At 58.5% G+C, this 26,819-nt stretch overlaps 1 protein-coding gene across 1 annotated transcript in view; it reads left to right on the top strand.

The window, feature by feature from the left end:
- Window positions 1–489: 489 nt before the first annotated feature.
- The window catches only part of SLC7A5 (solute carrier family 7 member 5), a 37,419-nt gene continuing 11,089 nt past the window's right edge, over window positions 490–26,819 (top strand). Inside the window, exons 1-3 of the mRNA XM_058528440.1 lie at window positions 490–1,039; window positions 14,088–14,213; window positions 26,298–26,403. Coding sequence (XP_058384423.1) covers window positions 532–1,039; window positions 14,088–14,213; window positions 26,298–26,403 — 740 coding nt within the window. The 5' untranslated portion in view covers window positions 490–531. The remainder of the gene's footprint in view (window positions 1,040–14,087; window positions 14,214–26,297; window positions 26,404–26,819) is intronic.

Here is a 26,819-nt window from a genome sequence, read left to right as displayed (position 1 = left end):
GACTACGGGGTTCTCTACCAACTCAGCCCATCGGGGACGGACGCCTGGCCCCCACCAGACCTGGGCGCCCTCCAAGGGGCAGGCAGACCTTTTCTGAGCCCCAAGATCACCCCAAATCCCACGCTTCCTGCGCTGTGGCCCCAGGCCGGCCTTGCTGCACCGTCGGCTCCCAGCCTGGCTGGGGGGATGCCCCGACGACCGGGTCCCGTTCGGGCCCCCACCGGCGACGTTACGGACCACCCCGGGAGGACGGCCGGGACCACGCGGGGGCACGCAGAGAGCTCCACGTGTGGGCAGGCGGGGCGCGGAGGGCGGGGCCCGGCAGTGACGGCGGGGGCGGGGCCCGGCAGTGACGGCGGGGGCGGGGCCCGAGGGCGGGGCCTGGGGCGGAGGCGGGGCAGGGCCTGTAAAAGGCGGCGCTGCCGGTGCTCAGCGTGTAGCAGAGGGTGGAGGCCCGGCGGGGCCAGCGGTTCGTTTGTGGTCGGCCGCGCGCTTCGTGTCCCGGCTTTGCCCAGGCGGCGGCGGGACAGCATGGCAGGCGCCGGCCCGAAGCGGCGCGGGGCCCCAGCGGCGGCCAAGGAGGAGGAGGAGCAGGCACGGGAGCGGATGCTGGCGGCGGGGGGCGAGGGCGTGACCCTGCAGCGGAGCATCACCCTGGTCAACGGCGTGGCGATAATAGTAGGGACGATTATCGGTTCGGGCATTTTCGTGACCCCCACGGGCGTGCTCAAGGAGGCGGGCTCGCCGGGACTGGCGCTAGTCGTGTGGACCGTGTGCGGCATCTTCTCCATCGTGGGGGCCCTCTGCTACGCAGAACTTGGCACCACCATTTCCAAGTCGGGGGGCGACTACGCATACATGCTCGAGGTCTACGGCTCGCTGCCCGCCTTCCTTAAGCTATGGATTGAGCTTCTTATCATCCGACCCTCCTCTCAGTACATAGTAGCATTCGTCTTCGCCACCTACCTGCTCAAGCCGCTCTTCCCCACCTGCCCGGTGCCGGAAGAAGCTGCCAAGCTCGTGGCCTGCCTCTGCGTGCGTAAGTACCAGCCCCGGGCCCCGCCACGCATCCCCCGGACCATCTCCGCAGTTCTAGAGTAGGGTCGCGGGGCCCAGAACCCGCAGTCGTTTCATTCATTCGTGTACACATCTCCTTGGGAATTACCCAGTGAGACTGAGCAGGGTTCCTGCCCTGAGCCTCAGGGAGGCGTTCTGCTTCCCACTTCCTCCATTCAGGCCGGTTAGAGCTGAGTAATATTCTCTACTTATTGCATGGTCTCCACGTGGAGTCTCTGACAGCTAATTTCCTGTCTGAGCTTGGAAGAGAAATTGTGGCTAAAAAAAATTCATTTCCATTCTCCAAACTGGCCTATGAGGAAATCAGCAGAGGCTGACTCAAACTGTAGTAATAAAATTCTGCGTGGGCAGTGAACCTTCCTCCTTATTGGCCTTTTTGGAGAATCTTAGTGATGTCACAGTGATGTGATGGACCAAAAAAAAACTTTGGTCCAAATCTAGGACTAGTAATAGCAATGATCCATCTGCCCAAGGACAGGCAAACTTGCGGCTTCTGGCGGCTGTGAGATGAGGTTGTTATGGGATGACACGTTGGGCTGAGTGAGGAAAAGCTCCTCTCAAGGCAAGATGACTTGTTGGCTTCTATTGTCATTAAGAGAATTTTAATTGTCCAATTTCCATTATTGCTAGATACGATTTAATGTTTCAGCCGACAATGACACAGATGTCATCTTTAAAGGGCCTGCTCTCTTGTCTTTAAAAATGGATCCCTTACTTTCTTAAGCTTTTGGATTTAAGTGGATAAAGCCTCAGGATGGATGCTAGAGAGGCCCTTGCCAACACTGCCATCGCTGCCGGCCCAGGCAGGGTCTCCTACGTGGGAGTTCTTGTGGTTCAGAAACCTAGCTGTGACCTCAGTGGGTCCTTTATCTCAAGGAAGAAGCTCTTAGAAGAAAGGGTCTGGATGGGCCCACTTCTCCCTCTGCTGAGTCGTGGAAAAGATTTGGAGCCTGTCTGAGTCCCGGTCACTCTTACCCAGGTCGCGTAGGTGTCAGGAGCCTGCCCTCCTCTCTCCCTCTCTCAGTTCGGTGGAGAGTGAGGCCGTGCCTGCTGGGACAGCCACCAGGACTCAGGCTCGCTAGTTACTTGCAGAACTCAGGGTGGTCTGCTGGTGGCCGAGAACGGGACTCTGGGGCTCTGGGTCCCTTTCCAGTGTGGTGGCCCTTCCTGGGGTCTAGAAAGCACTTTCGGCTTTCTCACGGGAGATAGACGGGGTTGCCAAGGCCCTCCTAGGGCGAGGTAGTTCCCCACTGTGCAGATCCGCGTGGGGTGCGGGTGCAGTCGTCCTCAGCTGTCATTCCTCCGGGGACCCGTGACCTGAGATATTTTCCACCTGGTGTCAGGTAAAGAGCCTGCACTGAGCACATGGACAGACCTGGGTTCTGTTTTGAGAAATTCATTGGGACCTCCGGCCTCGGTGTCTGCATCTGTGGAATGGGGATTCCTCACAGCCCTCATGGGTGTTTGTGAGGCCTCTAGGCCATGGGGTATTTAATGAGTGTGGCACATGGGGACCGGTCCTGTGATGGCTGTGACTTATTCTCGACACTGCCCTCTGTCTGGTGTTCACCTTTAATTAGCATCTTGAGCTGCCCTGGAACTTGCTCTCTTCTGGTTTAACGAAAAGAAGGAAGGAGAGAGAGTGGAGAGAAGGAAGGGAAAAGCCAGAGGTGAATGCTGGTGTTTCCCTCTCTGGGGTGGGGCCTGAGCTGACGAGGTACCCACCGCACAGGGGTTAGCCCGCCGGCTCTGCCGCAGGGACATAGGGGGAGAAGAAATGCAGGCCTGCCCTCAGCTCTTCCCCGGGGTGTTGGGTCAGGAGACCTGCTCCGTGTAGGTAAAAGACACAGGTAAGGTGTGGGTTTGGCGGCTGTGGGGTGAGCCGTGGCCAGCTGACTTGAGGGTCAGTTGGTCAGTGGGAGTAATGACCGGGAAGTGGAGGGGATGCCATGGCAGCACCCCCTCAGTCTTTTAGCTGCCTGGCTTGTCTCCATCAGCACCTGTGACCCCCCACCCTGGGGTGTGGGACCCTCCGTGATGTGTCCACCACTGTATCTCTGAGCCACAAACCAGGCCTGTCACAGCAGGCCTGTGTACAACCCATGCCCAGTTCAGGTGTCTGGACACCTGCCAGCCGCCAGGGCTGGGCCCCTCGCTGTTTGAGGCAAAGGCTTCTGGGTGTTTCCAAGGAGCTGACGACCCCAGAATCTTGAGCCGTGAGCTGAGTGCAGACGACAGCCCTGTAATTAGCACTGAAACCCAACTTTCCCAGCCAGACATGAAAGTGTTCCGGCCGCTGAGCAAGTCACGCCGAGTCACGGGACGGGGGCTGAGGCCTGTCAGGGGTACTTCGCAGAAGCGCGTGACCCCCAGGGAGGCCGGAGGTGCTGGGCGGGCATTTCTAACCCTTTTTCCCTGGGTCACAGACCCTTTTGGTAATCCCATGGAATGTAGAGACTATCTGCCCAGAAATGTGTATCAGGAGCATTCACTCCGAACTGTGTGTCGTCATGGGGTTCTTAGACCCCCTGAGGCTCCGGCCCAGGCTGGGAGCCACCCCCCGCCCCGAGAGTAGTGTCCCCGTCACGGCAGAAACAGATGGGATATTTTCTAGCTGGCACACGCTTATACTCACACCTCTTCTCACATGCTCTCTGCCCCAGCCTTTGAAATCAGTGTTGTCATCCCCCATTTACGGCTAAGGAAACTGAGGCAGAGGTGGGCTGGGAGCCCAGGGCTGTGGCACTGTCTTCCAAGCTGAACCACCTTTTGTCATCAGGCATGTGGGGACACATGGCCACATCTGTGGGGAGGGTGACAGGTGCCAGGGGTCTGGGGTGACGTTGGTCACCACGTCCAGGTGTCTGGTCAGCCCGGGCAAGGATCACATCTGGACACACAAGGTCCGTTCGTGTCCCAGACTCCTTGGAAAGCACTTCCCCTCATGACTATGGAGAGCCAGACTCCTTACACGGAGCAGAATAGGAAAGCTTCCGTCTTTCTATTGAAGTCTTCACTTTGCAAACGAGCTTCCAGGGCGAGGTGGGCCAACAGCCATGCTGTTGGTTCCAGCTGCCCAGGGGCCACAGGCCCTGTCTCATGCCCACGCTGGCCTCCAGTTCCTGTCTGCTCTTTCTGTGGCTCATAGCAGGTCCCGGGGACCAAGGGGTCATGTGATTCTGCACCCCCAGTTGGTGTGACCTTCCCAGGCCCCTGTCTGCATTGTTGGCCTGGGGAGATGCGCAGAGCGCACCTGTTCCCACCCCCAGGCTGTGCCCCATCCTGTTTCCATAACGGGACAGCTGCCTAGTCCAGCAGCGTCTTGGCTCTGATGGTCGGGGTCCTATCTATATCCCGGCAGGAGGCCCCCACTCAGCTCTTTCCTTGATCCCGGCAGGCTCCTGAATTCTTGCTGGGGAGGGTGGGCTGTGTGTGTAGAGGGGCTCAGAGTGTGAGAGGTATCTTCCCCCACACTCCTGTCCATCCAGACCTGCCTCCAGGCAGTGGCATTTCGCTGGGCCTCAGCCACCCATCCCCTGGTGAGGTTTGCCTGTTACGTGAGGAATTAGCACTGACTTCCCGTCGGGATCTTGGAGCACGATCCATGCTGAGTCACCCTGACCTTCCTTACTGGCTGACATCTGTCACTGCTGAGACCCAATGGTCTGTGAGTCTGCTAAAGTGTAGCCAATACAGAACCGAGGCCACTGCTCAGGTACTCGTCCCACTGTGACCCTGTGGCCAGCCCAGCATTTTGTCCCTGTCTGTATGAGCTGCCCAAGGCTGGCACGGGATTCAGCCCTTGGCAGGCACATGGGCTGCCAGGCTGTGTCTTCACCTGGTACTCGTCTAGAGGACACTTTCAGCCGGAGTCAGCTAAAGGCCCAGGCCGCTGCAGAAGGCCTGAGAGGGCCCTGACTCTGTCCCTCCAGCTCTGTGAGTTCCTCGGGCTGTGTGACCCGGGCCCCAGTGCTTGGCTTCTCTGGGCCTGTGTTTCAGAGTGCGGAGCAGGTGGCGGTGGGCGGGTTGTGCCTGCAGAGGGTGTGTGAGTCAGCCATCCCATCACGGAAGGGGTCGAGTGTCAGAGGGACTGTCCAGGAATCAAACATGACAGAGCAGGTGTCAAGGGGAATGGTAGACAGGCCTGGCTGGAGCCCCCGCTGGTCGGTCTGGGTGCCCTTCGCTGTTGCACGCGTGTGTCACAGGCCCTGGGGTCTTCCTTCAGACCCCCTCAGAGCTGAGCGAAAGGACCAGGGGTGGGTGTGGGGTGAGGGAGGCCAGTGGGGCAGTGGGTGACAAGGTTTTCCCCAAGGCCCGCCTGTTCTGGGGGCCTGTCTCCTGGCTTGGGGTGAGGGGCCAAGGTCAGGGGTCTGGGGAAAGAGAGAGGCCGACCCAGAGTTTGGCTAACAAGCATCTTGTTCCAATGGGTTGGTGGGGTCGAGCAGTCAGCCAATCATTGCTGAGGCACAGAAGGAATTTGAGGGTCTGAGTCTGGCCTTGTCACAGGCGGACAGGGCATCGTGAGTGTCCTCTAGTCGTGTAGGGGCAGGGCGAGTTGTGCAGTGAGCCATGTGCAAAACTCGAAGGAGGAGTTCTCAGCCTTGGCTCTTTTCTGGGGTGGTGGGACTCAGTCAGGTGCAGCGCCCTCGGGTCTCTGTAAAGACCCCATTTAGGGTGTCAGGGCTGGGGGCTAGGGTGCAGAATGGGGACACGGGAACTGGGCCTTGTCCTGGGGCGGCCCCGCCCGGTAGGAGGGAGACACATGTGGACACATGGGGGCATGCAGGCAGGGGCCCGGGTGCTCAGGGCAGGCACTCATGGACACTGCTCCCTGCACATCCCCCACTTGAAGCAACAGCCTGGTTCAGGCGTGCAGGACAGTGTCCCCCACCCACCCGTCTCCTCCCCTTTGAGGGTGCCCAGTAGACATGCATCTCAGGCATGCTCATGGTGGGGGGCGCTACAGGATTTGCCCCTCAGAATCACCTGTTTGGTTAGGACTGATGCCCAGGTCCCCCACAGACCTAGCAAGGTGGAAGCATAGTGTCGGGGGAGGTGGGGTGGAGCTTCTCTTGGGCAGCCAGGGTTGAAGACCCTGGTTGTATGACCAGAGCATGGGAGTGGAACTTAGGAGACCTGGGCGTCCCCATCACACTCCCTTGGCGACTGCTATGTGACTTTCAGCAAGTTGGACAACCTCTCTGAGCTCCATTTACCGCGCCTGCCAAATGAGAGTGTTGGGTTGGATGCTGTACTCATCGTCTCACCCCTCAGGTACTGAGGCTGCAGGTTTTCTCTTTTTCCTTCTTTATTAGCATAACTGCTGGAGGAACAGAGGGTTTGGAATGGGGGTGGGATTTTCCAGGCCACAAATGTGCTAGTGTGTCCCTGCATTTAGCCAGCGATGGAAATTTCTAACCACTGAATCCCCAGCGCACACAGCCTCATCTGTCCTCAGCAGATCTTCACACTCCGCAGTGACCAGTCAGATTAATAATAATCCTTGATAGAGAGCCAGGCGGCGTGTTTGCATGTTAATTCACCCAGAGAGCGGGCAGCAATATTCTATTTAGCAGATGAGGAAACAGAGGCTCAGAGACACTAAGTAACCTGCCCAAGGTCACAGCATGTCAGAACTGGGGGTGCCTCCCTCCATCCTGGCTGTTCTGGGGGCCAGGGGCCCTTCAGGAGCCTCCCCATCTTCCAGGGCTCTTGCTTCAGAAGAGCCCAGTAAAGTGAGAAGTCACTGTTTGCGGGGTTTCCTGCTTACCCAGGACTCGAGGTGTTGGCAGATTCAGAGTTGTCTAAATCTGCTTCTTCCTGACATGTTTGGAAATGAATGTGTCAGCCCCATCCAGACACTCGGGCCGGCTGAACACTGTGTGGTCGGGCGTAACCAGGCCCAGTTAAAAATGGAAAAAATATGGGAACGCATATTCCAGGGCTGGTCCCAGGAACCTGTGAGAATGTGAGGCTGGCCTGTTAGTAATTCGTTTCACAGAAATCAGTGAAGCAGCGGGGCGGGGGTTGAGGGCTGGTGTCCCTGCTTGGCCTGAGATTCCCTGTCCAATCTGTCCTGGGCGGTGGCCTCTGCCGTCGGCACTGGACACCGGGCACTGGAGCCGAGCCACTCCCTTTGCTCTCATGACCCTTGGGTCCCCCTTGAACAACTCCTTGCCCTGGGAATTGCTTCGTTTTCCTTCGGTTTTCCAGACTATTTGGAGGTCTCGTCCTTGATTAGTGGCCAGTGGTGGGGATGTGGGTGGGTCGGGAGCCAGGCATTGACCTAGGCTGGCTCAGTGTTCTAGCATGTTCTAGAAGTGAGGTCGGCCAGCTCAGATGGTTTGGGGTGTCGTTGGGCTTCGCACCTTCATTTTCTTAGAGCCCAGTAAAGGTGGATTGTAGGTCCTGAAGTTACCCTCCAGTTCTCAGTGGGGTCCCCGGACCTGCAGCATCAGCATTCCTGGAAACGTGCTAGAAATGAAGATTCTCGGCCCCACCCAGGTCTGCAAATCAGACGCTCTGGGGTGGGGCCCGGCCCTCTGTTTCACAAGGCCCCAGGGGACTCTGGTCCACCCTGGAGTGTGAGACCCTGTCGCATCAGGAGGGATGAGAGAGTTGAGGCAAGAAATGAAGAGATGCTGGCGGGGCAGAGGGGTGCAGGCGATCGTGGGAGACTGTGCCTGGCGGGGGGCTAATGTGGGGAGGGGCTCCTAGTGAGCCCAGAGGACATCTGGACTTCAGGGGTCAGGGAGGAGGGTGCTGACCAACAAGCCCCGTGTCCGCTGAGCACCCACCATCTGGGCGCCCGTCTGTGCTGGGGTTTGGATGGAACCCGCAGAGCGGCCCTTGGGTGGTCAACCCTATTGGTGGCCACTCTCTCAGCTGCCTGGGGCACACCAGCCAGTGCTCATGGTGCCTGAGCAAGCCCGTGGTCACTGGCTGCCATCCTAGGAGCCTGCCTACCTGCAGCCAGGGCTCAGGGTCCAAATGCCCAGTGAAAGCCTTGATGTTTGACAGGTGAGGGCCAGGCTCCAAGTCAGCAGGCTGATTGACTGCCTGGGCCTGGGTCTCGGGCCAGCCTTGGTCACAGTGGTCAGCTGGCGCTGCTGTCTGGCCCAGTGCCAGCTGCTGTCTCGGGTGCACGCGGGAGACCAGGCTGGCTGAGCTTCCTGCAACCGGTTCAGCCTGCCGGCCACTCCCTCTCCCATTTTCGGGACCTGCTGGCCGAGCTCTGGGTAAAACGTCACTGGTCACTCGTTTGCCTGGCGTCTCGGCCCCTCCCGGTCAGTTTCCAACAGCTGGGCCCCACCTGTGGGAGGCAGCATTCCTCATGGGCCTCAGCCTGTCTTTGCCCCAAGGATCGATCGTTTTTGTGGAAGGCCCTAAAACCATGTGCAGAAAGCACCTTCTTTGTTTTTTTTTTTTTTGTGAGGAAGATCAGCCCTGAGCTAACATCCATGCCAATCCTCCTCTTTTTGCTGAGGAAGACCGGCTCTGAGCTAACATCTATTGCCAATCCTCCTCCTTTTTTTTTTCCCCTTTTTCTCCCCAAAACCCCAGTAGATAGTTGTATGTCATAGTTGCACATCCTTCTAGTTGCCGTATGTGGGACGCCGCCTCAGCGTGGCCGGACAAGCGGTGTGACGGTGCGCGCCCGGGATCCGAACCTGGGCCGCCAATAGCAGAGCACGCACACTTAACCACTAAGCCACGGGGTCGGTCTCCCGCGCCTTCTTTTTTAAAGAGACTCTGAGGAACCACGAGCGGCTTCTTAGTAGGACTCACTTAGGAGTGAGGTTCCTGGTCTGGGCTCTACTATAGGCCCTGCGTCAACCCAGGTGTTACCCACGTCTCCCTGCACCCCTGTCATTCCATCAATCAGAGCCTCAGTGGGGAGGGGTAGGGTCCATTGCCACAGCCCCTGGGGGCTCACTTCATTGGAGACATGGGAACACTGGATGGATTTTCTGAGTAGGGACTAGCTGGTACCCAGATGCTGTGGTTCTTTTGGGCTTACTCACGACCATCCTCTGACGTATTTGACCTTGAGTCAGGGAGTGGGAGTGGGGAGCTTAGAGGCGGCCTGCCGCTCCCAGGTGCACCGAGAGCACTGAACAATAGAATGAGTCTGAGTATACAGCAGGTGCTCATATATTGCTCTTGTTGCCAGGATCGGTGCTGATTTTATCAGCATCCACAAAATCCCAAGGGAGCAGAGCCCTGGTCACCAGGCTGATAAATCTCATTAGGGTTTTACCCTGAGTGGGGGAGGGAAATGGATTTGGGTGTGTTATTTTTTTTGTGGGTTTTTTTTTCTGTGTTTTTAAATGAAAACAGGCTCCGCTTGCATTTCAAGCCCTCCCTTGTGAGGGAGACAGCCAAGTGAGCCAGCACTGCATTTAACACGAGGCTGTAAAACTAGCAGAAAATAGAATGAAGTCGCTGTCTTGAGAAGTCAGGTCTAGGGGCAGATCCCCGACAGCGGACAGCCCTGGGCCTGTGTGGAATTATCAGGGAGTGCGCGGCTGGGGGCCTGGAGACAGAGATAGCTGGTGTCAAGCTGGGGGGGAGCTGTCAGGTCAGGTCAGGCTGGGGAAGGAGCCTTTGGGTGCTGCCAGATAACCACCCTCCCCGAGGCAGAGGCCAAGGCCAGGAGGAGGCTGGGGACTCGTGTGTGTCAGCGGTGAACATGGCTTCCCACTCAGAGCACCTCGTCAGGTACCCCCTGTGCCACGGTGAAGTTGGCGTTATGCGTGGCCGGGCTGACATGGGGAAGCAGAGACAGCGAGGGGTGTCCTGAGTCATGCTGGTGGGCGGAGCCCCCAACATCAAGCACCAGCGGTGGCAGTCCCCCCAGGACACCCTGCGCTGCCCGAGGGGGTCCTGAGAAGTAGCAGATGGAGGTGGGGAGCAGCTATGCGTCGTGGAACTTGTGCCCAGCCCTTTTCCTTGGCCCATGTGGCCCTCTGGGGATCTGCTGCCCTAGCGTCTGCAGGCAGGACTCTGAACCCAAGGCCGAGAACTGGAGTTGAGCTCACGGCCAGGGTGACCGGGTGTCCCCCGAGGCCACAGGGCGAGAGCAGCCCAGGTGGCCCAGTTGAGGGGTCTTCCTTCACTGAGCAGCACTTCCCACCATTGAGGCGCACCTAGACATGAGGATGGGGGTGCAGTGGAGCCCCCTGGGAGGTGGAGGGCGTGAGCCCCTTGGCAGAGGGACAGTGACTTTGCAGGAGCCAGGTGGACCCCCCAGCGCACTCCAGGACCTAAGCTCATTTGCTGAGGTTGAGCTGGCCCACCCCTGGGCACCACCTAGCTAGGCGGGCCATGATACGGCAGGATGAGGGTGGGGACAGACACAAACCTGAAGCAGGACAGGCTCCTAGCTTAGCCTGTGGGATGAGCCACGAGGCCCAGCCTGCTCATGACCATCTGCATGCAGCCCAGAGCCGGCTCCTTTCCCAGGGGCGCTGGGCTTATCTCCTCACCCCAGCTGTCGCCGATCGGGAGCACGACCATGCTTATTTGGGGCTGCTGACACACGGAACCCTGGAGAGGGCCGGCTTCCAGCTGGGGTACCCCCCTGACAGCACACAGCCTTTATCAGCCAGCCTGCCAGGCCGGCGCCCTGCCGTGTCCCCATCCTCTCCCTGCTCCTGCAACACAGGTGGTTTGTCCTCAGCTCCCTTCCGTGGAGGGGCTGCGAGGTGACGTGATGGTGTGGCAGCAGCAAACCCTCACGTTACATCTTGGGGCACCCAGCACCTCCTGACGGCCCCGTCAGAAATGCAGCGTCGCCCCGTCTTGCAGGTGTGGAGCCCGCCACTCAGACGAGCAGGACACCTTGTCACGGTTGGGGGCGGCTGAGATGCAGCCCCAGCCACGGGCTCTCCTCCCAGGACTGCTTTGTTGAAGGTGAAAGACGTTGGGTCCAAATGAATTAGTTTGTTTACTTAAGATTGCATTTCATTTTGAAATTTGTAAAAAAAAGGAACACTATGGAGAATACAGTTCACTCATCAGCCAAAGTTGAGGAAGATTAGAATTCCGCCATATGTTTCAGTTCTTCTTTTTATATAGAAATAAATATTATAAAGTCACCTTTGTCCTGTGATCCGGTCCAGTCCCCGCCAGACTGCGGACTGCCAGCCTGCCTGACCTGTCCATTATCTGATTATTTTAACTGTCGTGAGATAAGCTGTATGAGTGTAAAAAGAGCCTCAGTCCAGAGTGGCTCTGACACCTGCTGGGCAGGGCTCAGGGCTTTTTGGCAGGGAACAGCTGGGTTGGATCTTGGCATGGGCAGGGTGTGGGTCCTTTGTTCCTGATGAAGGGGTGTTGGGGTAGCACGGACGGACCCTGGGCCTCTGTCCACCCCAGTGACAACTGAGACCAGCACGGTGTGAGTGAGCGCCACAGTAGGACAGCCCACGGGCTGGAGGAGCCTCAGAGTCCTCATCCGTGAGAGAGGAGAGGTGCCCCTGCTCATTGTGGGGTGGGGAGACCCGATATGGGGTGATTCGAGCAGAGGTGACAGCCAGAGCTGGCTCTGCCCAGCGTCAGCAGCACCACTCTGTTTTGTGGAGCCTGATGGCAGCAGGCCACTGCAAGGATAGGAGGGACTAGCCTGTCTGCCGGATGCCACAGCCCAGAAAAGCTGCCCTGTGCCTCCACACCTCCCCGCCCCCGCCTCCCTGGGGGTATGAATGGAGGCATGATGCAACTTTACATCAGCCTGAGGCTGGCTACTACCGGGTAGGCGTGTGCCTCGGGGAGGAGGGGCCCGAGGCGCTTGCTTCTCTATTGTCGACTTCCCTGAAGCCCGTGAAAGGGAATTCCATGCGTATCCTCCTCTCTCCACCCTTCGCGTCAGTGCTGTGGGGGATGGTGGAGGCCCCAGAGACCCGGGTCTCACCTTGGGGAGGGGGGCCTCTCTGTTTCCTCTTCTGTGCCCGGAATGGTGGTGCTGACATGCTTAATACCGGACAGCTGTCTCCCCATGGGGCCTGAGGGCCTGGACTGAGTGTGTGCTCACCCCAGAGCCACACAGCGAAGGTCAGCGGTGCTGTTTGCCCCGTGCACACATCGGCCCCCTCATCTGAGCCTTTCCCAGCCCAGACTCAGCTCCTGCTGTGCACGGTGGCTTCAGTACCTTGACAAGGACATTTTCTCGTGGGCCCCATGTTGCCACAGGCTCATTTAAATCCCCATCCACCCCGAGGCAGCTCCTTTTAGTACAGTCTCTGACAGGTGTGGAACCACAGCCTAGAGGGCTCAGCCAGGGGCCCCTGGGTGAGGGCCACGCCGGTCCATGTGTCACAGCTCTTTGCTCTCACACTCGGTGCAGGGGAACTTCTGAGTATGTCAGTGTAGGAACAGCAGCCAAAAGCAGATGTTTTCAACCTGAGCCTTCTTAGTGCGTGGCACACCGCCTCGGTCAGCCATTGCATCAGCCGCAGCAGTAAAGAGACCGTGAGGGGGAGGAGGAAGCAATTAAGGTGTCAGTTAATTTCTGAAAGAGATAAGCAGGCAGCAGGGTACAGCAAGGCCCTTAATCCTATCCAGAGCACATAGGGGAGCGTTCCGGCTTTTATTCTCCCTGATCTGCTAGATCTCATCAAGTTAATCAGCTGGCATTTATTTCTTTGGGGCCCATTCCTCAAATTGTAAAATTACATGTCATTAATTTAGCTGGGGAAAGAAGCCACCTGGGGTCTGCCAGACCTGGGTTAGTTCTGTCTGGAAAAGAGAAGCAATGAGCAGAACTTTCCAGACTTTCTTACCTTATGCAGGCCTCTGGAGAAGCGGTGGATGTGTGCAGGGGGCCCAGTGGCCAGAGGCACTCTACATGGGTGCAGGTGTGCTGGTTAATGTTTCACCACCAGCCCTCCAGAAAAGCCCCGCCCATGCCCTTGCTCATGTCCTGGTGTGAACCCGCCATGGGCAGCCGATTTCAGGCACCAGCGTGAGCAGTGAGCGGGAGCTGGGACAAGCGCGTGCAAGCTCGCCCTCCTGGGTGCTCCCACCATAGCCATTCCGCAGCACAGACCACCTGAGACTGTGTGTGAGTTAAAAGCAGTGACGTGGGCAGGGGTCAGTGTTTAGTGGTCGCTGCCTTTGTTTCAATATAATTTTATCTCATTGTTTGCAGAGTGGCTGTGTTAACAGCCAGTTCACTGGATCCCTGGACACTTGTGGGCAGCTCCCGCACACCTGAATGTCTTGACAGACTGCCCATGGCTCAGGGCTGTGGTCTCAGGGCACGTTTGTGGGGCCTGGCTTAGCTGCCCACCTGAGCCCCCGTCTCTGCTCCCGTCCAGGGAGCCCACTGTGACTGGGGCGATGTTCAGTTTCCAGTGTGTGCTGGAAAAGCTGCAGTTGAGGGGGAGCTTGTGTGTTTTCTTTACCAGTTGGGACCACCTGGGCATCCCTGCTTGTGGACCCCCGGCCGTGGCGCTCACCTCTAGTCCCCATTTCAGGCAGCGAAATTGCCCCCATGGTCCCACCACTTGGCTTGTCAAATGGATTTGTGCTAACAGGATACCTCACCTTCCTGTTTCCTCTGTGGGATTCTAGAAGATTCTCTTTGAATAAAGGTTTCCCACCTTCAAGAAGTTTGGTAGCCCCCGTGCGTGAACGCAATGAATTCTGCTAAGATGTTGAGTGGATGCAGAAGGGTGAACGCAGTCATCCTGCAAACGGCAGATGTGCTTTCTCGATCTCGGCCCTGAAGACAGCACTTGGCTCAAAGCCCCTACTCTTTTCAGGAGGGACTGTCAGGTGTGCAGTGGTAGGGAGAGGAGGAAAGGTGGCTGTTTTGATGGTCAGTCCCTCTGGAGGTTGAAATCCATTCATTAAAAAAAGTCCTTTATGACAGCCCAGGGGCACCTGGGGTTGTAGCTCTTGTGAGGGTCAGGAACATGTGGTTCTCAACCTTTGATCTTAGGCCTGAGAACTGTCTAGTATGTCAAAACAAGTCCCAGGACTCACTCGCTGCCCTGTCTCTGCAGTGCTGCTCACGGCCGTGAACTGCTACAGTGTGAAGGCTGCCACCCGGGTGCAGGACGCCTTCGCTGCCGCCAAGCTTCTGGCACTGGCCCTCGTCATTCTCCTTGGCTTCATCCAGATCGGGAAAGGTGAGTGCGGCCTTGGGGCCCCCAACAGCTGTCCTGTGAGGCCCTGCTGTGCCGGGGCGTGGGGTCCTCATCTCTGAATATCCCCAGCCCGCAGATCCGCTGTGCTCTGACATGTCACACGTCACCCACTTGTACCCTCACCCTAAACAGGGGGGTCCCCATCTCTGAATGCCCCCAGCCCACAGATCCCCCACACTAGCATGAAGGCGTTCACTTGAATCGGCCGGGTCACACCGTCCCGGGAGAAGCCGACACAGAGTTAGACTGAACATCACCGTACAACAGCCATCCCACAGCTGATTGAAGGGATCCGCCCTGTCTGCTCCAAACCCCGCCTCCTACCCACACGTTGGGGTTGGGGGGAGGACGATGACTCAGGGGTTCGTGGAGAGAGCTGAGCGCTGTGCCTGGCACATAGTGGGTGCGAGGAGAGGAGCTATGGCTAGTTTTGTGTTTATTGAGGTAGATCTTGCACATGGGATCGTACACAAATCGTAAGTGCCGATGGGTGAACTGTAGCCGCCCCTCAGGGGAGGACGTAGAACACCCCAGCCCCCAGCGGGGCCCTCGTGCCCATGGATGCCCCCACCCCGCCAGCATCTGCCATACTGACCTCTCCCATTGTAATCAGCCACTGTGTCCTGTCACGTATGGGTCACCCATGCCGTGGCATTTGGTGGCAGTGCGTCCTCTCAGCATGGGGCCATGTTCCTCGGGGATGTGCCATGATTTATCATTATGTGGGCAGAGATGGAGTCGTCCCCCCATTTCTGGCGACTATGGAAGATGCTGTCAGGAATGTTCTCCTGGGCGTCTCTCGGCAAACGGAAGTCCTGGTTTCTCCAGGACGGGGTGGATGGTAGGCCCAGGTGGGTATCTACGTGGCTTTCGCAGATCAGCGATCCTGCGGTGGCTGGTCCAAGGCAGGTTCTGAGAACCCCTGCAGAGAAGGTCACCATGAGGACACACAGGAAGCCCCCACAGCCCCGTGTATGGGGGCAGATGGGACCCTGGGCCTTGTTCCGTGTCTCAGTGCTGTTAGAGAGCTGGTGGCGTGGGAGGCCAGCAACTGTGTCCCGTCACATGCCAGGGCATTGCTGGCTGATTCGGCTGGTCCTGCAGGCAGCTTTCGTGGAGAAAGGCAGGATTTGGGCTGAGTCTGCATTGCCACATCCAAAGTCCCGAGAGGCACAGGGCTTGCATGCGGTGTGAAACCCTGGGCGGTGGGTGGCTGTCGTCTTGTCGTAGCCCAGCCTCCTCACATACTTTGGGGCCGGCCAGGGGTGAATTGAGTGGGTGGAAAACCCCTAATGGCCCCAACCCTGGCATGTCCTTGGGGCTTCTGCCTGCGATGCCCAGAAACCCATCCTTGCAGTTCTGGCCTCTCCTGCTCCCTTGCCCCCCCACTGGCCACACAGGGCACCGCACTCTACAGGAATCCGGCATCTGCAGACATGGGACTGTGCAGGAGGCACTCACAATTCAGGAGACTTGGATGCACGTGGGGCTGCAGTGGCTGCCATGGTGCCGGCCCTCACCAGCCCTCTCTCAGGTAGAGAGAAGCCCACAGTGCTGATCTACACTGACCTAGTAAAGTGGAAGCAAAAAGCCAGATAATTCGGGCAGTCTCTCTTTATTAAATACATTAATGTGTGTGAAGCCTTTAGCACGGCGGCTGGCCCCTAGAAGGAACCTAGCATCTATTAGCTACAGTCATCATCGCTGGAGGAGAATCCACCTGATTTCCAGATCACTCTCTACGGAAGGTGGCCCAGGTCACTGCTGCGGGAACTGTGCTTCATCGTGGGAGCATGTGTCTGGCCAGTAATTGTCAGCCTTAGTGAGTCAGATCACCCTGGAGGTCCTTGAAACACCACTGGTGGGTGAGCCCACCAGGCAGGGCTGGGATGGGCCAGGGGCTGCCTTTAATCCCTGCCTCTGCTGCTCCTGGTGCTCCCACCTGCTCCAAGAGCCTTCCTGGGACTTCAGGTTTCAGCATCTTCCTGCACACAGGACTTTATCTTCTCCCTTATTCCTCGGGTCTTGAGGACCCTGGTCAGGGCTGAGTGACTCCCCAGGCTCAAAGAAAGTTCGGCCGGGGAAGACTGATGGGCAGAAGGAGAATTCCGTCCTGTGCCCACCAGACTTTGTCCAGCCAGGAAGTGTGTCCTTTGAAAGAAGATTTGCTCGTGAAGGCATTTGCTTGGCTGGTGTGTCAGATGCAGACGGATGAGGAATGTATAGAGGGACCTGACTTTTGTAAAAACAGATTTAAGTCGGGATAGCAAAGAGCTTTTGTTCCGCTTGAATACATACTATGTTTGTAATTCCTTTGCTGTCGCAGACACCCTCCCCCGAAGCACTTCCTCTCTGAGCTTGGGATACAGTGCAGCGTCTGCAAAATTCCTGCCTCCTGTTTCCTTCAAGAGATGTATTTTGTTCCCAAATGAATGCCCTCCCTTCTGGAGGACACATTGTTGAAAACGTTGACCCCTGTCTCCCACAACCGTTGTCTGACTCCATTTCCCCCTCGAGCGCAAAGACCTTGGGCAGCCTGCCCTATCCCATGGACCCCGTGTGATGGCTGGCGGGCGGGCCCGGGGCCTTCAGGCAGGGGCTCAGCTTGATTGTGCCCAGATTGGCTGCTGGCCTCCCGCGTCTGGAGGATGTGACCCGCCATCTCGCAGAGTGGCCCGCGTACGCTTCTTTGCTTCACCCTCGGTGCCCGCTGCTCCACCTGCAGTGAGTGGTCTTCCTCCTCAGCCTGACCGGCACCCATGTGGGCCGGGGGCTGCAGAAGGGGCTTGGGCGTGGGCCGTTCGGCAGTCCCAGGCCTCTGTTGGCCACGTTTCCTCGTTGCCTTGAGACCTGTGAACAGCCCTGCCCTCGTTCTTCCTGACGTCCTTCGCCAGAACTTTCCGAGGCCCCGAGTGGGGCTCTGTGCCAAGACCCAGTGAGGACACGGCCCTGCTGTCCAGAGCTCACAATCATGTGGGGGCACATCAGACAGCTGAGACTCACGAACAGGAGAGTCACAGATGGGGCTGCAGCCCAGACCAGGAAGGCCCTTCTGAGGGCGAGAGGGGTCATCTGGATGAAGGCACAGAGTTAGTGTGACAGAGGGACAGCTTCACAGGGCCTGGGGCTGGGACCTCGGGTGTGGGAGGGGCTCGGGCTGTCCCTGGGACTGGGGGCACCGTTGGAAGTGTCTGGATTGACTCCCAGCGTTTTCCGAAGGGGAGCCCAAGCTCTGGTGGGCATTTCACACCAGAGTGGCCAGTCGCACGAGGTGTGGGTGGGGGCGGCTGGGCCAAGGCAGCCACAGAGAGAAGCAGGCAGGCATGGTGGGCAGAGGGCGCTTCTCAGCTTAGGACGTGCCCGCCAGCTTTTGTCCTTGTTCTTTTGTCTGTTGGCGCCTTACCTGCGACACCCCGCTGGGGCCACAGTACCAAGGTCAGGCCATTCCCAAAGCTGAGAGGGTGTGTCCAAGACCGGAGGGTGGGAGTAGGGTGTGGGAGCCTTGTCCCTCGTGCCCAGGGTCCCTCCCAGAGGACACACAATGGGACCCTTGTGGTTTTGCTCGGGCTGTGGCGTCCTGTGGGAGAAGAACTCGGATCTCCTTGAGCAGTTGCAGAATGGATTGCATAGTTGTGCAGATAAAATACGCAAAAACACGTCCTTCCTCCCCAGTGTTGCATTTGCGCAGGACAGCCTCCGCTTCGGAGGTCGTGGGAGGAGGAGAAGGCTCCTCTGCCCCAGGGCAGGCCCGGCCGCAGCCCCTCTGCCCCCCAGCCTCCGCAGTAGCTCACACCAGCTCACCCAGCTGCTGGGACATTAGCCCCAATTGCCAGGGACCTGAGTGTGGTTTGCACCACAAGTGGAGACTCTTAGGCTCCAAGTTGATTATCTCTTATGTCTGGGCACTGTCCCCACGTGACTAGGGGGATCAGGAGATGGAGGAAGCGTGGGAGATGCCCCTGGGCTGGAAGGAACGGCCTTGCAGTGGGGAAGGCCCAGCAGGGCTGTGAGTGACCACGTGCCCCCAGGGCTGGAGACTGGTCTCTGAGTCACTTTACAGTTTACATTGGTTCTTAGGTTAGTGGGGCTCAGAGAAGAGGTGGCCAGTCCGCTGCAATGGGGGGCACTGTGTGCGGGGACGTGAGCTCCCTTAGGGGAAGGCCCACCCCTCCATCCTTCCCGGCGGCGGGGTGTTGGGCGTCACAGGGGAGGTGGTGGGAAAGGCCCCACACAGCCATAGCGTGTCTGTGGTCTCATCTGTTTTCTAAACTCCTGGGGGAGCCGGCCCCTTGGCCTCAAGATCAGCTGCAAACCTCCAGTTGTTCCGGTCTGAAAGGGCCCTCTCCCCACTTCCCCGGCTGCAAGACACTCCTGAGCACTAAGGATGCCCACACAGGGGCGTCCAGGCAGGGCAGAGAGGAGATACTTGTCCTGGCAGGGTCTGGGTCTCCAGGTCAGCTCTCCTTGGGCAGGTCCCTTCGCCTCCTAGAGCCTCAGTTTCCTCATCTGTGAAATGGTGATAATGGCAGCAGCCACTCAGGGCCCTTGGGGCCATCTCTCACTGTCTTCAGAATGTTGCCAGGCCCCTCAGAGAGGCCCTGAGAAGAGCTGTGTCCATCGTAGGGAGGGGACAGGCATATGGCGTGCTCCCAGGCCCAGCCACCCCTTTATGGAGGACTTCAGGGCACCTGTGACAGAGCCCGTCTCAGAGGGGCTCAGGGTCCACAGGACGCTGTAAACCGGGGGCCGACCAGGGATGGGGTTCAGTTCTCCACAGCGATCACCTGTGCCCCTGGAGACAGGGATGGGGCCAGCAGGGCAGGCCCATTGCCGGGTGGCCAATGCCCTGTGGCTGGTCTGCTCCTTGAGAACACCCAGAGCGGTGGGTCGTGCAGCAGACACAGGAGCCCCTTTGGCCATTCGGAAGGACTGTGGTGGTGAAGCACGGTGGAGGGAGTGTTGGTTGGTATTTCCTGTGGGTGTTCTTCGATAATTTTAATTGAGTCCTTTCCACTGGGCCTGCAGGGCTCTGTGCTAACCATGTGTCCAGCATTGTTAACAGAATTGACATCTTGGGCTCTGCGTGAGCCGCCCACCCCTCTGAGATGGAAGGCCTGGATGTCGGGCTCTTTCCCACCGCCGCCCTGGGGGGTCACGCATGGACAGAGCAGTCAGGCCAGGGCTGTAGCAGGAATGGGGGTGGCCGCCACAAAGCCCTGTGTGGGCGTCCTTAGTGCTCAGGGGTCTCTTGCAGCCGGGGCAGTGGGGAGAGGGCCCTTTCCACCGGGACTAGAGGTTTGCAGCTGATCTTGAGGCCAAGGGGCTGGCTCCTCCAGGAGTTCAGGAGACAGACGACACCACAGACAGACGCTGGCCATGTGAGTGAGCAGCAGCTTCCTCTCAGCCCCCAGCCCAGATTCCTGCCTCGTCACTGTTCCCGGACGTCAGGCATAGCCAGAGTGGAACAGGCCGGGAGACAGGATGCGGGACCCCGTGAGCTGGCCGCGGGATGCAGCCCCTCTGAGGATGCCGGATCTCTGAATGGAGCAGGGGAGCCGTCACTGTACTTTCTCCCTGAGCCCGCTAAGGGCATGGTCACGCAGAACCCACTGACCAGACAAGACTCAGAGCCCTGTGGCCCCGTGGCATGGTCAGCCCATTTCACAGAGCAGGAGCCTGAGGCTAAGCACTTGCTCTCTTGGCCCATGATTGTGAGGCGAGATCCAAGGCCACGGCTGTTCCATGTCCCTCCATGTCTGTGAGGCACAGAGTGGAAACCAGGGAGGTCTGACCCGTACAGGGTGAGTCCCAGTTGGTCTCTGTCTGCAGGGAGTATCCTGTGGTTGCCATAGCAAATGACACAAACGGGGGGCTTAAAACAACAGAAATGTGTCCTCCCACAATGCTGGAGGCCAGAAGTCCAGAACCAGGGCCGCACTCCCTCTGAAACCTGTAGGAGAGGATCCTTCCTGCCTTGTCCAGCTTCCGATGGTTCCTTGGCTTGTGGCGGCGTCACTGGTCTCTGCCTCCATCCTCGAGTGGCCGCTCCCTGTGACTGTCTCTCTCCTTTTCTGTGTTTTATAAGGACACTCAAGGGATTTAGGGCCTCCCCCTCCGTGATCTCATCTCAAGGTCTTTATCTCAATTCCATCTGCAAAGATCCTTTTCCAAATCAGGTCATATCCTGAGGTTCTAGTGGACATGAATTTGGGGGGACACTATTCAGTGCACTCCATGACGTAAATGACTGTTATGTGCAACCCCAGAGGGTTAAAGTGGGACAGAAGGCGGAAGGTTCCGGCACAGTGGATGCTCCCCCAATTTGGGGAATGACTTTCTCCTTGTCAGCGTTCTGTGTCCCGTTCTGGGAGGGGTGCCCATGGGCTGTCACAGGAGGGAAGGCGCTGGGCAGGCGGCCTGGTCAGCCCCGAGGCTCTGGGATTTCCTCTAGCTCCCTCCCCACCACCATCTCCAGATGGGGGATCAACAGGCTGCGGTTCCCATGTCCTGGGCCCAGGCAAAGCCCCACTGAGCGTTTGACCAGGACTTCCTCCACGCAGAGGCCTGGCAAGGTCTCGGGACGCAGGGACCTTGGGGAGCCCCTGTCCTCTGGTTCAGGAGCCAGAGGGCTGGGAGGAAGGACCCCTCCTGGTCCTGTCCCTGTGTGCACATGGCCGCTGGGTGCCCTCCCAGGCTTCTGTCAATGAGGAAGCTTCTCTGGGGTGGGAGTCACCCCGGGGTAGATGGTTCCCATGGCTGTGTCTGTGTGAACCAGAGATTTGGGCTGCTTTTCCCTGAAATCAGCTCCCCAGGGCCTTTTGAACACTCCGGCCCCAATTACCCCGGTTCTTGAGGGGATCCCGGCAGGCAGGAAGCAGGTTCTGCCTGTTCTCAAGGCTGCTGTGACATTGCGATTTGCCAGAGGGCCTGGTCTCTGGCTGTGCGTTAGCTTTCTTGTTCTCGGTGGCCCCTCAGGAGGTGCTGTTGGTGGCTGCATTTTAGGGCCAGGCGAAGAAAGGCAGCCTGCAAGGGGAAGGGGCTTAGGGGCCTGCCCGAGGGCGCACCGCACATGCCCCAAGGGCTGGGACCCACCCTGAAGTGGCCTGCCACCTTCCATCTGGGCAGCAGGTTAGAATCGGCTTTGAGATCTGCAGAAAAGCCCCAGAGAAGGGGTGACAGCACAGGGGACCCCACAGTGCGACGGGAACCGACAGCATCCTACTGTGGGGCCCTGCCCCTGGTCCCCGCGGGAGGGCCTGCACTTCTCCGTTGTTTATCATGACCACTTTCCGGCTGCCTTCCTAGGGGATGGGCCCCTGTGAGGATGGAGCCTGAGTGGGGAGCTTGGTGGTCATTGGGCTGTTGCAGCCCCCATCCCGTGTCCACCCAGTGCCTGGATTTCTGTGCTGAAACAGTGATGGAGCCCTGGCTTGGAGTCCATGGGAGAGAAGGCCGAGAGCAGGCAGTGTGTCTGCCCTGGCCGTGGAGAGTGGTGGCACATGGGCCAGGCATCTGTCACCCGCCCTCGAGAGGAGGGTCTCTGCCCAGCACTGTTGCCATCTGGGACCGTCTGCTCTGGGGACCGCCCCATGCGTTGTAGGTTGTGGGGCAGCACCTCTGGCCTCCACCCACTAGATAACTCCCACCCCAGCTGTAACAATCCCAAGTGTCTCCAGACGTCACCACACGTCTGCTGGTGCTGGGGGCGGGTGTTGAGAACCACCCTTGTGGAGTCTAGAATCTGCCCTTCTCCCAGGAGGGGGCACATCTCCCATCTTTGTCCCATGGTGGCCGCCAGGCGCGGGGTAGCTGCTGATGCTTCTCAGTAGATAGAGGCGTGACTGCCTCCCTGGCTTCTTGCTGCCCTGGAGACAGGCAGGCAGGCCCTCCCACTGGCCCTCCAAACCTCCCTAGAGCCCACCTGCTGTTAGGGCTCCAGCCCTGTCAGGACGGCCAGACAGAGCCACTGCCCCAAGTGGTCACCCCTGAGCTCCTTCAGGCTGCGCCAGCCCTGTGGGGGCCAGGCCGGGTGCTGCACAGAGCCAGCAGACCTGGTGCCCGCGTCGTGGCGCCCATCAAGAGAAGGGGCAGTGCACTCAGCCAGCGTTTGGTCGGCTGCCTAGTGGAGCTTCGGGTTTCTAGTCTGGGCCCGTGTCCAGCACAGGCTGAGGCCAAGGAAACCCAGGAGCTCTGCCATGGGGGTGCATGTGTGCCACCCACTCTCGGGGTGGTTCACTCTCAGATCCCTCCCTCCCACTGGTCCGCAGTGGGGCACACTGTCTATGAGAGGCAGGAAACAGAGTGAGGTGATGGGGCAGGGGGACAGCTCAGAGGAACTTGTGGCCGGTTGATTGGGGCCCAAAGCAGCCAAATCCTTGGCCAAGCTTTGCCTGCCCTCCCCCACTCCACCCCACCCCCTGTCAGGAGAGAAGCGGGAGGTCTGCTGGCTGCTCTCAAGGCCACAGGTCTGGAGGTGCTGTCCCTCTGTGCTCCTGGATGTCCGCTTTCCTCCGGGGGACATACGGAGTGACGCCCCAGACAACTGGGGGAGGTCCCGGCAGGACAGTGAGATTCTTCAATCCGCGCTTGGTCAGAGCTGCTACTATTTTCTTGGGGTTTCAGAGGCTGTGAAATTGAGCTGTCAGTCCAGGAAATACTTTTCTGTGGCAGGAATTCCACCCCCCGCATGACCATCTCAGGGAGCTGACTGCATTGACGTATCAGAACTCTGAGCTGGTGACCACAGAGCAAAGGGACCCCTTGATGAGAATATTGAAGCTACCTAGGCCTTGGGGCCGGAAACGTCTATTCTTACCTGAAAACCCCAGGCTGTATTTCAAGCCTCGAATTTTATCGTCAGCAGGAGTACTAGCCATCCCCCTGCATAGCAATGTCTCCGACCCACATGTGCGCGCACACACACACCCTGTGTCACTAATTTGGGATTGTGCTTGAGATGGAGCCAGTTTTAACAGCTGCACCAAAACTCATAACCCAGCACATGTGAAGAGAAATTCAATTTGAATAATAAACAGGAGATATAAAAGTATATCCTGATGTAAATGGGGCAGATTAATGAGAAAATTAAAATTCAAGGCAAGCCTGCATTACTTGGAAGGAACTTTTCCAAGAAAGACTTTTAATGTTCCAGTGGTTGCAAGACCCTGACCTGGCAGCACCCCGTGGGGATCTTGATCTTTTGGAGATCCCGGTAGCGGGACCAGTCCTAGGTGGCCTCCCCTGGACTCTCAGGGGCACCCGCAGCGTCCCAGGAGAACGGCAGGCCTGGGGTGGCGAGGACTTGGGCTCATGCACGCAGGACCCAGAGGTGAGAGGCGCTGGCCCTGACCTTCACAGAGGCCATCCTCGTGGTCCCTGCTGTGTGCCAGCAGGTCCCCACATTCCTGGGCAGGTGGCCTGAGCCTCAGTTTCCCCAAGTAGAACAGATGCTCCTTCCCATTCCCCACAGCAGAAGTACGTGGGCAAGGCCCTGGGATGTGCAGGGCTCTTTGGATGTAGAGGAATGCACATTCCAGAACATTCCACGGGGGAGCAGCTGGGAGGGAGTGCTCTGCTGAGGGGCTGTTGAAAGGTGTGCCATCCTGGGCCAGCTCTCTGCACTGCCCCCACCCGCCCGGCCTGCTGACCACCCTGTGACCAGACGGTGCTGGGCCCTGCGCCTCCAAGACAAATCACATGCGGGCAGCAGGTGGGGTGAGGTGCCAGCCATCCTGGAGCCTGTTCTCAACACAAGACTGTGGCCTCTGTCAGGGGGCAGGGGCGGGGGGATCTGGCTCAGGCCAGAGATCAAAGGTCCAAGCACACCTGCAGGGTCAGGACTTAAGCCCCACAGAGTCCAGGCGTCCAGAATAAGACGATGGACGAGAAACAGGAACTTGGGGTCCCCCCCGCCCCCGTGGCGTTTGCCATGGGAAATCCTCTGCTGCCTTTGAAATGCAGGCTTCAACTGGGTAAAATGACAAAGTTTTACGGGAAGCTCCCTTTCACGGGTCCCCTTTGCAAGCCTCCACACGTACTATCACCTGTCCCATTCCTGGGGTGACCGAGGCTGTTATCCTTGTGAAAGGCATGGAATCCTTGGGGGTCCTCCATCCGCTGTCCCCCGAGGGGCCTCAGACCCACCGGCTGTGGGCAGCATTGACCAGTGTAGCAGCCCTGGGGTCACATCCCAGCCTGGCGTGTGGGACCTGGGCCAGCGGCTTCTCAGCAGCACGAGGGCACAGACACTGTGGCATCCAGAGCCACAAGGACTCAGTTAGAAACGGTCCCCGAACTAACGAGCAGTCCCCGTCTGACCGAGAGTCCAGCTCCTTCAGCTCTGTGTGTGCCTGGCAGGCCAATCACTGTCGGGTGGATGGGAGGTGACCCAGGCACCTTCGTTCCCGTTGGAGTCTTTGCTTTTGTTTCAAGCCCTCCTTCCTGCAAAGTAGTCACCTGTGAGGTGCGTGTCTGTGCCATGGCCACCCCCAGAGCCGAGGGAGCCAGGAACTAGAAACCCACCGGGCAGGTGACCCTCATCAGTGGAGAGCGAGAGCCAAGAGCCAGCCCACCCAACCCCTGGCCTGGGAGCATTACTGGACCATTTTACAGATGATGTAACTGAGCTTTAGGAAGGGCCAGAAACTGTCCTAGTAGCCAGGGACCCTCTGAGACACTCACATTTCATGGTGTCTACTGTACTGAGCTGAATGGTGGCCCCCAAAACACATGTCCACCAGAACCTGTGAATGTGACCTTATTTGGAAAAAGGGTCTGTGCAGATGTAATTAAGGTGAGGATGGAGATGAGATCATCCTGGATTCAAGTGAGCTCTAAATCCTGCGAGGTCCCTATGAGAGACAGAAGAGGAGACACAGTGAAGCGGCCATGTGAAGACGGAGCAGAGACTGGAGTGATGTGGCCACAGCCAAGGGGCGTCTGGGGGCACGAGGAGCTGGAAGAAGCAGGAAGGATCCTCCCCTGGAGCCTCAGGAGCGAGCATGGCCCTGCGACACCTGGATTTTGGACTTCTGGCCTCCAGAACCGTGAGAGAAGATGTCTCTGTTGTCTAAGCCGCCCAGTCTGTGGTTACCTGTTGGGGCAGCCCCAGGACGTTAACACATGGACCTCACTGAGCCACAGCACAGCTCCAACAAGCTTGTCTGTCCACAGGCTCCAAAACAGTGAGACTACAGTCCCAGGGGGTGCTGGGTCCTGCCCATTGCAGGGAGAAACGGTCAGCAGAGAAGTGGACTGAACCGTCCAGACCCCACCCACTGTGTCCAGGAGTACCTTGTCCATCTGGGTTAAGGACTAAGGCTGAGACACCCCCAGAAGGCGCTCACTGCACGGTCCCTGGGGGCGGAGTGTGTCCTGGAGTCAGGGCACTGTCAGCCAGACCGATCCCTCATTCCCGCAGGGTATCCGTGCTGCCGTGGTCCTGGGACAGATCTGAGTCGGCTTTGGGTCATTTTGTGCTTACAGCGGCCGACGAGGGAGGTGGTATTCTGAGCTGCATGGCACAAGAGGGAAGCCCGGGTCAGGTTTAGCAGCTCTGGATTCTCCTGCACTAAGGGCCACAGCGAAGCTAAAACCCACGTCCCTCCGATCTGAAGGGCATGTCGCAGGGCCTGCAGGGAACATTCTCTGGGGTGACCACTGCTGATGGGCCCCTCCCTGCTGACTTGCAGACCCACACCTGCATCCGCCCGTCCCAGGCTCCCATCTCTCAGTGTATAGACGGGCGGCTGGCACTCAGAATGGCTGAGGGTTGGCAGAGCTGACGTCCCCTCTCAGGTGGACTGGGGGCCTCTTGGGGGCCACATTCATCCAGGTCACGGCAGAATCATGCTCACTCTGCTCATTCCCGGCCCCGGGGTAAGTTTGGGAAATGTGTGCATCAGGTGGCTCAGCAGGTGCCTTTAATTAGTTGCAGTGGAAAGCCTTCACCCCAACATTTTTGTTTGTTACCGTATTTTGCTCCAGGAACATTCCGAAACTTGGGGCGTGCCCTCTGTGCAGCATTCTCTAACCCGCATTCCTTTCTGTCTGTTTGGCGTCTGCCAGGTGATGTGTCCCATCTGGACCCCAGGTTCTCCTTTGAAGGCACCAACCTGGACGTGGGGAATATCGTGTTGGCGCTGTACAGCGGCCTCTTCGCCTATGGGGGATGGTAGGTTCCAGAATGTCTGGGTCCCTGGGCCTTGGGACACACAGGCCGGGCCCCCAAGTGTCAGAAATCTGACTCTCGGCCATCCATAGGCGGTTTTAGAGAGTGGCAGGAGACCCTCTGGGAGCTGCTCTGAGCCCCACACATCCTGAAAAAGCACAGACAGGACACATAGGAGCACTTTCCTCAGCTGTGCCTCGGCCCCTGAGGAGAGGGCCCTGTAGATAAACCTTGGCTGACAGGTGGAAAGCATCTGGGCTCAAAAAGCTGGGCCTGGTGGTTCTCAGCCTCCCCCTGGGAGCAGGGTGCCTGCCTGCAGCTCTCTGCTGGCACCTTCTGTCACCCTGGTCCCTAGCTGTGGCCCTGCTCTCTGGCCGGGCTGCATAGGACCATGAGAAGGGCTGCCACATGGTGGGCGG

Source organism: Diceros bicornis, chromosome 32 (genome assembly GCF_020826845.1).
Source record: "Diceros bicornis minor isolate mBicDic1 chromosome 32, mDicBic1.mat.cur, whole genome shotgun sequence".
NCBI classification, from domain to species: Eukaryota; Metazoa; Chordata; class Mammalia; order Perissodactyla; family Rhinocerotidae; genus Diceros; species Diceros bicornis.
The sequence above is the reverse complement of the archived record's forward strand: the minus strand, read 5'-3'. Positions and strand labels throughout refer to the sequence as shown.